The sequence below is a fragment of the Trichosurus vulpecula genome, chromosome 7 (assembly GCF_011100635.1).
Source record: "Trichosurus vulpecula isolate mTriVul1 chromosome 7, mTriVul1.pri, whole genome shotgun sequence".
Lineage (NCBI taxonomy): Eukaryota > Metazoa > Chordata > Mammalia > Diprotodontia > Phalangeridae > Trichosurus > Trichosurus vulpecula.
This window is the reverse complement of record NC_050579.1, coordinates 191,431,047-191,444,313: the sequence shown is the minus strand read 5'-3', so window position 1 is coordinate 191,444,313 and position 13,267 is coordinate 191,431,047. Positions and strand designations below refer to the sequence as shown.

Genomic DNA, 13,267 nt, shown 5'->3' with positions numbered 1-13,267 from the left:
ACTCTATTGCCAGAATTAGCTCAGTGTTTGGGAGGCTCCAAAGGAAAGTATGGGAGAAAAGAGGTATTAGACTGCCTACCAAGCCGAAGGTCTACAGCGCTGTGGTGCTGACCTCACTGTTGCATGCCTGTGAAACCTGAACAGTATACCAGGACCACGCCAGGAAACTGAATTGCTTCCATTTGAATTGTCTTAGGAAGATTCTGAAGATCACCTGGCAGGATAAGGTACCAGACACTGAGGTCCTTGCTCAAACTAAACTGCCAAGCATTCAAATTCTGCTTCAGAGAGTGCAACTCCAATGGGCTGGCCACGTTGTTCGAATGCAAAATGTATGCGTGCCAAAAAGACTATTTTATGGAGAACTCACACAGAGCAAGCATTCGCATCGTGGTCAGAAGAAGAGATACAAGGACACTCTCAAGGTCTCTCTTAAGAACTTTGGAATTGATTGTGTGACATGAGAGACACTGGCAGAGGACCACTCAGCATGGTGTGCTCACACCAGAGAAGGTGCTGTGTTCTATGAGCAAAGCAGAACTGAAACCGCTCAAAGGAAACACAGGATGCACAAGTTTAGAGTATCCACTCCTAACGTTCACACAGACTATTTGTACCCAACATGTGGTAGAGAATTCTGAGTTTGTATTGGTCTCATCAGCCACAGTTAGGCACATTGAAACTTCACTCTAGCATAGCGATGTCATTTTGGTCCTCTTCAAGACTGAAGTACAACAACCAACCAACCAACCAACCAACCAACCAACCTCTCTCTCTCTCGCTCTCTCTCTCTCTCTCTCTCTCTCTCACACACACACACACACACACACACACACACACACACACACACTATATATAGATATGTTTATATACACACACATTTATGTACACACACATACATACATTATATACACACATATACATACCAGATATATATATAATATACATATGTATATGTGTGTACATATATACATACATACACACACACACACACACACTAGATAACAAAGAAAGTAGCTACAAGAATGAAAGAAAGATATCAGTTAAAATACCCAGAAGTTCTCAGGAGAAAAAAAAATATCAGAAAGAAACCAGTAGGAAAAATCCATGGCATCAAACATATAGGCAAAAAACAAGATGAATGAATTATTCATCCCAAACAAGGAGATAAATTTGACATCCTTGGACTCAACTATCACTAAAAATTGATGGGATGAATCGATGACTAGAAGGTAGCTCTGGATTGGTATATCTTATTTATTTGTCTAGAAGAATATAATCAGAAAAAAAGACCTGAAAGATCTTGAAATATGTTCATTTGTGATATCCTACAGTTGTTAAACAATTCACATGTGAAACGCAAGTATAAGGATGATTATTAAGTACATCACGGTCCTCACTACAAAATTTCATCTTGTTAGTCATTGCTTTCACTGAAATACAAACAAACATTTACGGTAGATTTTTTAAAATAGGCAAAATTGGGGAATGGGACAGCATTGTGTGTGTGTGTGTGTGTGTGTGTGTGTGTGTGTACTGAGAAGATTTCTTTGGTGTAGGGAGCTCCTAGTTAGGAACTCCATCTATCAATGCAGATCAGTACCTACTCTGAAATTTGTATTTGCCTGATGCATGGAGAGGTTAAGTGACTTGTCTAGGGTCACACAAGCAGTAAATGTGAAGCTGAACCAAGGACTTCCCGATTACAGAGCCAGCTTTCTACTTACAATAACACATTGTCCTTTATTGTATATTAAGAAGGTACGCTCATGAAGAAATCTAGGAGTGAGGAAGCACAATGGAGAGCATTCGGATAAAGACAAATAGAAGCCATTTTGTCATTAAATCAACTGAACAGAAATAGATGAAACAGACCACAGAAGCATCATATAGCAATCATGGGGGGAGGGGGCACGCTTCAATTATCCAGACATCTAGTGGAACTTTCTTTCCGCCAAAAGCCAAACAACTAATAACTCTTGACCTGACAGTGATGACTTTCTTTTAAAAGGTAAAAGAATGAACAAGGGAAAATTCAATGAGTGGGGTAGAAATAATCTGAACTTTGGGAAAAAATAACCATTTCTTCCAAGTATAAAGGAAAACTGGGCATTGTCATGGGCACATTAGATTTTAAAAGGGATTTTGAAGGGTTAAGAGGAAGGATAGTTAGAATCTCATGGAATAAAAAACTACAGAGGGACTCAGGCCAGGAGGGATTGGAAACTCTCAATAATAAAATTATGAAGAAACAAAGGGAAAAAATTCCAACAATTAGGAAAGAAAGGAATTGTCTGAGGAGACCAATATCTAGCACAGAGTGTTCACCAACTAGTTAGACTTTCAAAAGACATATACAGTACAGAAGATGAAAACCAGCACAGGTAAAGAAGATAAATACCGTCTTCTATGAGGATAATGTCAACAATGATAAAGCTCAATATGGGCTGAAGCTAAGAACAAACAAAAGAGATTTTTAGCTATGTTGGGGAAAATAGGAGGCTCACAGAAGGCATAGGACCTCCATTTAGCATGGCGCTTAATAAATGCTTTTTGATTTATTGATGGGGATGATGACAGAGAGAAGGTAGGGCTGCTCACTTTTTATTTTGCTTCTGTTTTCATTGTCAAGGAGACCTGTAGACTAGAAAGTACAGAACACATTTTGGGGGGTGGGGGAGCAGAGAGGGAGGAAGAGAAAATTTAGAACTCAAAATCTTATGGAGGCGAATGTTGAAAATTAAAAACGAATTCATTAATCAATGAAGAAGAAAGTACAGAACAAAAATGACAAATATGGAGATGACATCTTCTTGGCTCAGATGAACTATATCCTAGAGTAATGGAAGAACTGGTAGCTGCTGCTACCAGGGTTCAAGTCCCTGTTCGGGCGCCAAATGTATTAGGAGGGCCGAGTTTATAATCTCAAAGAGGATCATAAACATGTCTGAAAGGTTCGGAACCGCCGGATATAAGAAACTCTCAAAGTAGAAGGCAGAAGAATCAAAACATTTATTTAGGCTCCACAGTAACCAACCCATGAACCAGAAGCCCCATTTTGATATGTTGATCAAAATCTTCCAGGCCCAATAAGTACGCCTTGCAAGAGTAACCAGGAGGCTACAGAGAAGCATGATTGCGTAAAGCAAAATCATGCTTCCCCCTCGATGGTAATAAGATTACCCACTGGCCTGAAGTCTTTGTTCAGCTTCCTCCCGTAGATCAGCTCTGCTACTGGCAGCTCCTGCCTCAGCTGTGTCTGTGTCTGTAACTGAAGCTGCAACTGAAACTGACGATGTAACGGTCGCTGTAACTGACGTAACTGTCGTAACTGTCGCTGGCTCCAACCGGAAAAGGAAAGAGAAGAATCTCTTCGAGCTGTCCTCTCCCCTCTTATAGGGTCTCTGACATCATCAAGCTCCGCCCGAATGACCAGGGCCGATTGGTTCCTGAGTTGGCCCCTCCCCCTAGCATAGCCGTTAACACCTCCCCTCAGCCAGCCCCATGACTCATCACACAGGAAGTTGTCTGCTTCCCGGCATGCTCCCCGGGCCTCCTGCCCCGGAAGAGCAAGCCACAGTGTCCAGAGGCTCAATGAGGTAAGCTGAGTCATTCAAAGAAAACAAAGGCCATTCTGGCTACATTCACCAACGGTGATATTTGAATGAGAGTAATATCACGACATTGGAGAAGGCGACATCTCCCAATTTTCAAAAAAGAGATGAGAATAGGGACTATGAGGTACAGGCCAGTGAACCTGACTTTGGATCCTGGGCAAATGCTAGAATGAATTTGTGAAGTAGTTAGTGAATGTCCAGAAAATGAAACAGTGATTGCAAAGAGTGTGAATGGAAAATGAGTGCTGTGAAATTATAATGACCAAGTTCAGCAGTAAAGAAGAGATAGGAGAAAACACCTTCCCCCACTTCTTTGCAATGGTGTAGGATTATGGTGTGGAACTACATAGAGTATCAGGTTGTTTTTTGATATGTTGCTTAGTTTCCCCGAACTGTTTAATTTTCCCCCTTTTAATTATTTATTACAAGGGGCGAAGAATACATTAGGAAATGTAGGTGGTGTGAAAAAGATATCAATAAAATTTATTTAAAAACAAAAAACAACCCTGAAATGTAGAGAAGTGATCTTCAAATCCCTTCACCTATTCTTTTGGGGCAGCTAGGTGGCACAGTGAATAGAGTATCAGGCCTGAAGTCAGGATGACCCATCTTCCTGAGTTCGAATCTGGCCTTAGATGCTTACTAGCTGTGTGACCCTGGACAAGTCATTTAACCCTGTTTGCCTCAGTTTACTTATTTTTAAAATGAATTGGAGAAGGAAATGGTAATCCACTCCAGCATTTCTGCTAAGAAAACTTCAAATGGGGTCACAAAGAGTTAGACATGACTAAAAAATGACTGAACAACAGAGAGATCAATCTAAAATTTTAACATAGCAGTCCCTAGGCTATTAATGATTGTTGATTGGTTATAAGGAGTTGGACTGTATAGAATCAAATCATGAAACATTAAATATTTAACTCAACTTTTGGACTTGGGCTAGTCACCTGGTAAAAGCAATGGGTGATAGGTGGACAGTTCGAGTACTCCACTGGTGTCTCTGTGATGTCAGAAGACAATGAAAGATGACCCCAGACCACTGGAGGATCCTCTTTCTGAAATCTATGTAATACTTGTGTATTATAAGTATACAATATATGTGTATATATATGTATAATATATATGCATATATATTATGTGTATATGTGTATAATAATACGGGATAGGCAGACAGAGATGGAATACAATTTGTACTGTTGGAAGGAACACTCAAACACATAAGATCCCAGATTCCTCTGACAATCCTTCATTTCACCAAAATCCTCATTTGATGCTTCCTTAAGGTACTTGGGTTACCGTGGGTTCTTGAAGATTATGCCAGCAAAGCAAAACCTCTGGCAAGTCTTTCTAAACTGGGAAGGCTTGGGATATAGGACACACTGTAGGTCTGCTGCTTGAAGACCAGCTTAGCTAAATTCTCAGAAGCTCATTATTGGGTCACAGAGTGAACTTGTGGTTCACAGCAACTCTTGAAAACCCTCAACTACGATGGAGTGGATGAACTTCTACACTGACAAAATGACAGATCCTTGAAATGCTTCACTTCAGGGGTCTAAGTACTGCTTTCTTCATTTTAAGGAAAACCGAGGTCAGAAAGGCAAGTAATGGATGAATATAGAGAAGTATGAAAAGACTTACATGACCTAATACAAAGTAAAGTAAGCAGAGCCAAGAAAACAATGTATACAATGATCACAGCAATGCAAATGGAAAGTCACCACAAAACAACTGAAATTAGGATGTGCAGTAAATAGAGACTGCCCTGGAGTCAAGAGGATCTGAGTTCAAGTCCAGCCTCAGACACTTACTAGCTATGTGACCCTGGACAAGTCACTTAACCTCAATTGCCTCAAAAAAAAAAAGGTATGTTACAAAATGACCAAGAATAAGCATAGTTAAAAAGAGACATGAGAAGATACATCTCCATTCCCTACCCACCCCCTCCACACACATGTACGAACATACATACATACATACACACGCCCCTTTGCAGAGGTGTGAAATAAATGGTTTTGAAACACTGTATACATTGTCAGATTTTTTTCAATATATTGGTTTTTTTTTCCTTTTAAAAAATATTATTAGTTATAAGGGATCCCTCTCAGGGAAGGTTAAAAGGAAAGAATACAGGGGGAGATTTGCATGTTAAAAATTTTATTTAAAAAAAGTATTAGAGAAGTAGGGGTAGGGACAGAAAGCAATAGAAATGGGGCACTTGAGAGCAAATGAGTAAGAAATGTAAGGGCAGAATGAGAATCAAATTCAATGAATAAATTCTGCTTTCCTGAGAGTCAGTAACAATGAAAAAGAAATAAGAATTTACAACATTTGGAAAATTAAATTCTGTAGTATGGAGAGATTTAGTAATGAACTTGGTAACGAAGAAGTGTGGTTTTTTTCCTTCTATCCTTTATGGATGTTTGTAATGGCTACTTATTCTCCATGGGAAAACATATAAACAAGCAATAATTCAAAGGGGCCCATAAGGAAAGACTTTAAATGAATTAGCCTACAGTCTGGGAAAACAGAAATTGTTAGAAACCACAGATAATCCGAATCCAATTTTAAGCCAGATTTCCACCGCATATACTCACCAGAAAATTTCCCTCTGCTTCTTCTAGAAACCCCATCTCAAACCAACACAAGGAACTAAACATTAGCAGAAGAAAAAATAGAAAGAAGCCTAGACAGGACCTAACTAATCATAGAATCACACAGTTGGAACGGACTTTACAGAACATTTTACAGGCAGGGAAACTGAGGTCCAGCCTGGTAGATGGATTCATCCAAGGTGGTGATCCTGGCTAGTGGTAGGGTTCTTTCCACTCTTTCATGCTGCCTCATTGGGGGAGAGGGAAGGGATGTTCAAGAAGGTAGAGAAGCCCAGTCCTCTCTTCACCTCCATCCATTTATGTGGACTCTGTATTTGCCATTAACTTCATTTCCCAGGATTGAAAAACCAGGAATCAGAAAACCAGGTTTCTAGTCTGGCTCTGTCACTGAATATGAGCTTAGACAAATGTCTTAGCCACTCCGGACTTCAGTTTCTTCATTTGTAAAATGAAGGGGCCCAGCTAAATGATCCCTTTCTAAGTCTAAAATCTTCAGATTCATCGGCTACGGGATCACAGATTTAAAGCTGGAAAAGACCTTGAAAGTCATGTAGTCAATCTCCCCCCCTCATTCAATTGAGGCACACAAGGATGATGTGATTTGAGCATGGTCCCAGAGGTAGCTGCACAGCCAGGATTTAAACCCAGGACCTCTGACTCGAAATCTAGCATCTAATTCCCCACACCATGCTTGAATTTATAAGGTGCTTTTGGTTTTTTGGAGGGGGGAAGGCAGAGCAATTGGGACTAAGTGACTTGCCCAAGGTCACACAGCTAGTGTGTCAAGTGTCTGAGGTCAAATTTGAACTCAGGTCCCTCCTGACTCCAGGGCTAGTGCTCTACTCACTGCTCTACCTAGCTGCCCCTTTATATTGTGCTTTGAGGCTATAAAGCATACATGTGACATTTGATACCCACAACTACCCTATGGAGAAAGAAGTATAAACCCATAAGGACCAAAGTTCAAGGAATAATATGATGAATCATTTATGGTCTTCTCCACTTAAATTCTAATCTAATTTCTGAGATGTGGCTGGATGACAAACTATTTATCTATTGCCTGAAGACCAGCCAACTTAAGCTTTAAAAGGCATTGAGTATGTCACCACCGGATGATGAATTTTCTTAGCCACCACAACTTATAAAACATTGTGCTTAGGCATGGAGGGGGAATACAAGTCATGTCAGTAGAGGAAGGCCTATGGTTACAGTGGAGAGAACACTGGCTCTCAGTGAAGAAGACACGGGTCAAAATCTTGCCTGATACTTAATACCTGGATGACCTTGGGTAATTTACATAACCTATCTGGGCTTTCTCATAGATTGGCTATGGAGAGTAAGGAGTTGAGGGACACTTAGTTTGTGAGCCTAGGTAACTGGAAGGATGATGGTGTGCCCTTAACGGTAACAGAGAAGTCTGGAAGAGAAGGAAGGTTTGGGGGGTAAGATAATGAGTTCAGACTTGGACATGTTGAGTTTAAGATGGGGCATCCAGTTTGAGATGTCTAATAAGCAGTCAGAGATGAGTGATTGGAAGACAGGAAGGCTAGGGCTGGATAAGTCAATCTGAGAATCATCAGCATAGAGATGATCATTGAATCCAGGAGAGCTGATGAGACCACTTAGCAAAACAGTATAGATGGAGAAAGAGGCCCAGTACCGAGCCCTGGGGGACATCCACCTCTGCTGGGTGGGACCTGGATGAAGATGCAGGGAAGGAGACTGAGGAGTGAGAGGTCAGACAGACAGCTTGGAAAAGAATCAGAGTACTGTCATGGAAGCTTAGAGAGAAGAAGATGATTGACAGTGTCCACGGCTGCAAAGGTCAAGAAGAATAAGAAGTGGAAAAACACCATCAGATTTGGCAACTAAGAAACCAGTGGTTACTTTGGAAAGAGCCATTTTGGGTGAATGACAAAACCATTAGTCAGATTGCACAGAGTTAAAAAGAGAATAAGGCACCTAGGTGGCTCAGTGGATAGAGTGACAGGTCTAGAATCAGGAAGTCCTATCTTTCTGAGTTCAAATCCAGTCTCTGACCCTGGGCAAGTCACTTAAACCCTATCTGCCTTGGTTTTTCATCTGTAAAATGAACTGGAGAAGGAAATGGCAAACCACTCCAGTATCCCTGCCAAGAAAGGCCCAAACTCCAGCCAGGGCTCTATCCACTGACCCACCTAGCTACTTCTCAAGGCAGGAGAGTCGGCCGGTAGACAAGGAGAGATTGAAGCTAAATGAGAGAGCAGAGGAGGTCAAGAAGCCAGTCTGCCGGAGAAGATGGGACGGGACAAGACGACAGGACGGGATGGGATGGGGCGGGACAGGATGGGATGGGATTACTCGTACACGTACAGGAGGTCATCTTGGCAAGGAGAAGTCTCATCATAAGAGACAAAGGTGAAAGAAAGTGTCGTAAGGCATCTGGGAGATATGAGACACGGAGAGGAGAAGAGGGAATTCTTGGCAAATGGCCTCCATTTTTTCAATAAAATACAAGGCAAAGTTCTAAGCAGAGAGGCCAGGGGCAGGGCAGCCACAGGAGGTTTGAAGAGGGATGAGAAAGTGTGGAAATCGCTGGGTGAGTGGGATAGCGAGTTAATTAGGGAGATGGAAAAGGACTGCCTTGCCATATTGTGGTAAATTCTAGATCTAGGATCCATATGGATGAAATTATGCATCCTAGAGAACTGAAATAAGATCCTGTCACTTGCCCTGGAATGCATGAATAACAATTATTTTTATACAGGAAGAAGGATGAGATACACATGTATGTATATATTGGGTCGTCTGGACCATGCTGTTGTTAGAGGGTAATACAGGCACGCTTCAGCTCATATCATTAACCGGTTCAACAAAAGTATGATATAGAAAGAATCAACATTTAGGGGCAATTAGTTCCCTAATAGAGAAGAGCAGGGCCAGAACGTCCCATACGGGGACTGTCCTGAAAAAGAAGCTGAAGGATAGGGGAAAAGGAACAGGGAATGACCTGGCTTACTCTCTCTGGTCACAACATTGCTGTGGCTTTTTGTAGACTCTGGTTATAAGGTTTTAACAAGATTATTGTGAAATTACAGGGGGACGAGTATGTTGATTTGTTTTGCTCAATTATACTTATGACTCAATTACTCAAGTATAGTTATTGCTCAGTTACATTTATATATTTATAACTATTGCATAAAACATAATTATAGTTCAGTTATGCTAAGAGGAGAAAGTTTCAATGTGGGGGGAAAGTTAGTGGGTAGTAATAGAGATATAAAAATAAAAAAGGAAGAAAAGTGGGCAATGAACCTTTTAAAAAATACACAGAAGGAAAAGAGCAGTTCTGAAAGAGACAGAGAGTGTGTAATTTTTTTCTGCTTCATTAAATTGAAAATTCACTTTAAAAACCAAATTGTACATAATGAAAGTTAACAGCTTCATATATGATCCTCCTTTTTAATTCTTTATCGCATATCAAAATGTTTATGATCATAATTTTTAAAACAATATATTTTAAAACTATGAGAGTAGGGGCAATGTTATAAAAAAGTTACTGCGATAGTACCAAAAAAAAAAAAGTAATACAGGAAGGAAACAAACAGATTAGGCATCATGAAAAATGGTTTAATAATATATTCGATTTACTTTTTAATCTGATGGCAATAGCTAGAAATAACCTATTTTCTTTTCTCCTTTCAAAACAAAACTACATCTATGATGCTTCTCAGAATTTGTGGCACTCAACACTCAGCAACCCCTGATTGATGTCCTCACTGGCTGTCTCTTAAGCTTCCACACAGGACAGATGGGTCCCCATTAGCTAATATCCCAGCAACCAGCCCTGTTCCTTCCAGGTGGTGCTGACGCAGCACAGAGCCGAACGTCCTTCTCTGCAGGGGTTAGGGAGGTCACTTCTGTATCCATCTCCAACTTCTGACAACCCACAACTATGGGTTTCTTCAGAGCCTCGCTTTTCAAAGGGCCCAAATGAGAACTATTCCCACGGGGGGCATATTGCCAAATGCAAACAAATACACAGGAAGAATTAGACGAGACTCTCTCCTTTTATAACTTAACCCCTTTCTTCAAAATAGCTGCCTGCCACAGAGACACCTGGCCCCTTTGAAATGCATTATGTTGGAAAGTTGTTTTGCAGAGAGGGGAATGCCCGGCCTCCAACAATCACATCTTCAAAAAGGCCACCTGTAAAAGACAGAAACAAACCACAAAATGTTTTACTGATGAATTTGACAATGTTTGAATGAATATTTAATCAAAGTCAGCTCCATCTGGTCAGCAAAGGTCCGCACTAATCTAAAGAAGGAAAAAAAAACAACCCTACACTTTAAGCTCAGCTAAATACTGCGGTTTTACAGTAGCTTTTTACAGTACAAATTAGGTAGAGCTTAATTAATGAACCACAAAGTAATTAAAAATGATTAACATATCCTTTAAAGAAGAGGTGGAGTTTTTATTGACATTAAAATTGTGCTCCCACCAAATCAAATTTTTCTACTGACTCATAGGATTCTTCTGAATCTTTTGGAAATATCCACAGCTGTAGAAATGCATGAGGCAATTTCTGGTCCTCCTCACCAGTAAATTATATCCACCTAACTCAGGTCACCCTAATGTTTTTAATCATGTTTATTGCGCTTGTCAACAAGAACATCTTAAAATCAAGTGTTTATTAAATTTTTATTTCATTTAAGGCCTCTACACAGGGCCATTTTCAAGCTATTTAACGAGGATCAGGTAGGATACTTTCTGAATTTCTAATAGTGTTAACAACCTGCCATAGCACAGAAACAGAACTGTAAACATAATCCACTCAGCCACACAGATTTATGGGAAAACATGAATTAGGCTATAAATTCAGATGGAGATAGAACCTGGAACTATGATTTCATTGCTACAGTAAGCTTCCAGTGAGGAAACTACCTTTGCCAATGCAGGCTGCTGCCTTCTTTGCAAAACACAGCCTTAAGAGAGTTGCCTAAAACAAAAACATAGCCTTAAGAGAGTTGTCTAGAACAAAACACAGACTTGAGAGAGTTATCGAGAATAAAACACAGACTTAGAGAGTTGCCTAGAACAGAGAGGTTAAGTTACTTGCCCATGGTCACACAGCCAATATGAATTGAGACACAGGACTTAAATCTAGGCCTCCTTGACTCCAAGGTTCTTTACCCATGATGCCATGCTGCAAATTCAGAAGGCATACCAACTGAATACTTACAGAAATGTGGATTCAAGGCATGATCAACCAATCAGTGAAGAAGCACTAAGTGCCTACTATACACCAGGCACTCTGCTAGGCACAGGATACAGAGGCAAAAAGTGAAGCAATGAGAAATAATCCCTGCTCTCAAAGAGTGTACATTTTATCAAGAGGGACGACATCTAAGTATATGTAGAAAAAAATATCCAATAGTTATGTAAAAGTAATTAGGGAGAGCAAGCACTGGAATTGGGGCGATCAGGAAAGGCATAGTATAAAAGGTGGTGCTGCATCCTGAAGGAAGAAGGGATTACACGAAGAAGAGATGAGGGAGGAGCGCACTCGAGGCATGGGAAACAGTCAGACATGTAAGGTTTAAGGTGGGGACAGAAATAAAAACTATTCAATTGATGAAGAAACCTGGAAAACCTATTAAAGCCAAAAGGAAACTCACAAAATAAATGACAAAATATGAAGCCCAAAGACACAATTTAATGATAATTCACATTTACAATATCACTTTAAGTTCTGAGAAGTCCATGGCTCCACAACAACCTTGTGAAGGAGGCAATGCGTGTATTAATTTAATAGCTGATTCGGCCCAGCTCTACCCCAGTCAGTAAATCAGTAAGCATTAATTATGTAAGTAATTATGTGTGAGGCGCCTAAGGAAACAAAGAAAAGCAAAAGTAATCCCTGCCCTCAAGGGCCTTACATTCTAACAGGGGTAGACAATAGGAAAACAAGCTGGCACTAGCAATGGGAAAGGCACCTAGTAGAAGGAGAGAGTCGAGCTAAGTCTTGAAGAAAGTCAGGGAAGCCGGGAGGGAAGGGAAAGAATTGCATTCCAGGGGTGGGAGAAAGCTACTGAAAAGGCAAAGAATGAAGAAGTGGAGTACTGTGTTCAAGGGACAGCAAGAAGGCAGTGACACTGGACTGTAGAATACATGGAAGGGAGAAGAACAAAAGAAAACTGGAAAGGCAGGAAAGGGAGAGGTTCTGAAGGATTTTAAAAGCCATGAAGGTAATAGGGAGTCACTGAAAGTTACTGAGTAATACCGTGAGAGAGTCAAACCTGTGGCAGCTAAGAGAAGGATGGACTGGAGTAGGCAGAGACTTAAGGCAGGGAGACCAACCAGCAGGTTGTTGTCATAGTCCAGATGTGATGAGGGACTACACCAGGGTGCCGGCAGGACCAGAGAAGAGAAGAGAGCATAGACAAAAGAAGTTGCCAAGATAAAAAGTCAATAGGATTTACCAACAGATTGGATATGGGGGAGTGACAAAGAGTGAAGGGTCTAGGATGACACCTAGGTAGGGAGTCTGGGTGCCTGGGAGGATGGTGGTGCCCTAGAAAATGATAGGAAGTTTAAAAAAAGGGATGGTTTGGTTATTTGTTATTCAGTCATTTCAATGGTATCCAACTCTTCACATGATCCCATTTGGGGCTTTCTTGGCAAAGATACTGGAGTCATTTGCCATTTCCTCCTCCAACTTACTTTACAAATGAGGAAATTTAGGCAGAGTTAAGTGATTTACCCAAGGTCACACAGCTAGTAAGTATCTGAAGCCAAATCTGAATTCAGGTCTTCCTGACTCCAGAACAAGCACTCTGTCCACTATACCCGCACAGATGCTGAGGGTAGGGGTTGAGGCAGGGGAGAGATACTAAGTTCTCTTTTGGACATTTTGAATATGAGATATTCACAAGATAGTTGGTGAACAGGAAATAGCATCCACATAGAGATAATTAAATCCATGGAAGCAGATGACATCACCAAGCAGGATAGAAGAGATATCCACTGTAAGTGGCATGACCTAGATGAAGATCC

At 40.7% G+C, this 13,267-nt stretch overlaps 1 protein-coding gene across 1 annotated transcript in view; it reads right to left on the bottom strand.

Annotated features, from left to right (window-relative positions):
- Positions 1-9,682: 9,682 nt before the first annotated feature.
- Positions 9,683-13,267, bottom strand: part of UBE3D (ubiquitin protein ligase E3D) — a 222,303-nt gene continuing 218,718 nt past the window's right edge. The window contains exon 10 of the mRNA XM_036767613.1: positions 9,683-10,417. Coding sequence (XP_036623508.1) covers positions 10,397-10,417 — 21 coding nt within the window. The 3' untranslated portion in view covers positions 9,683-10,396. The remainder of the gene's footprint in view (positions 10,418-13,267) is intronic.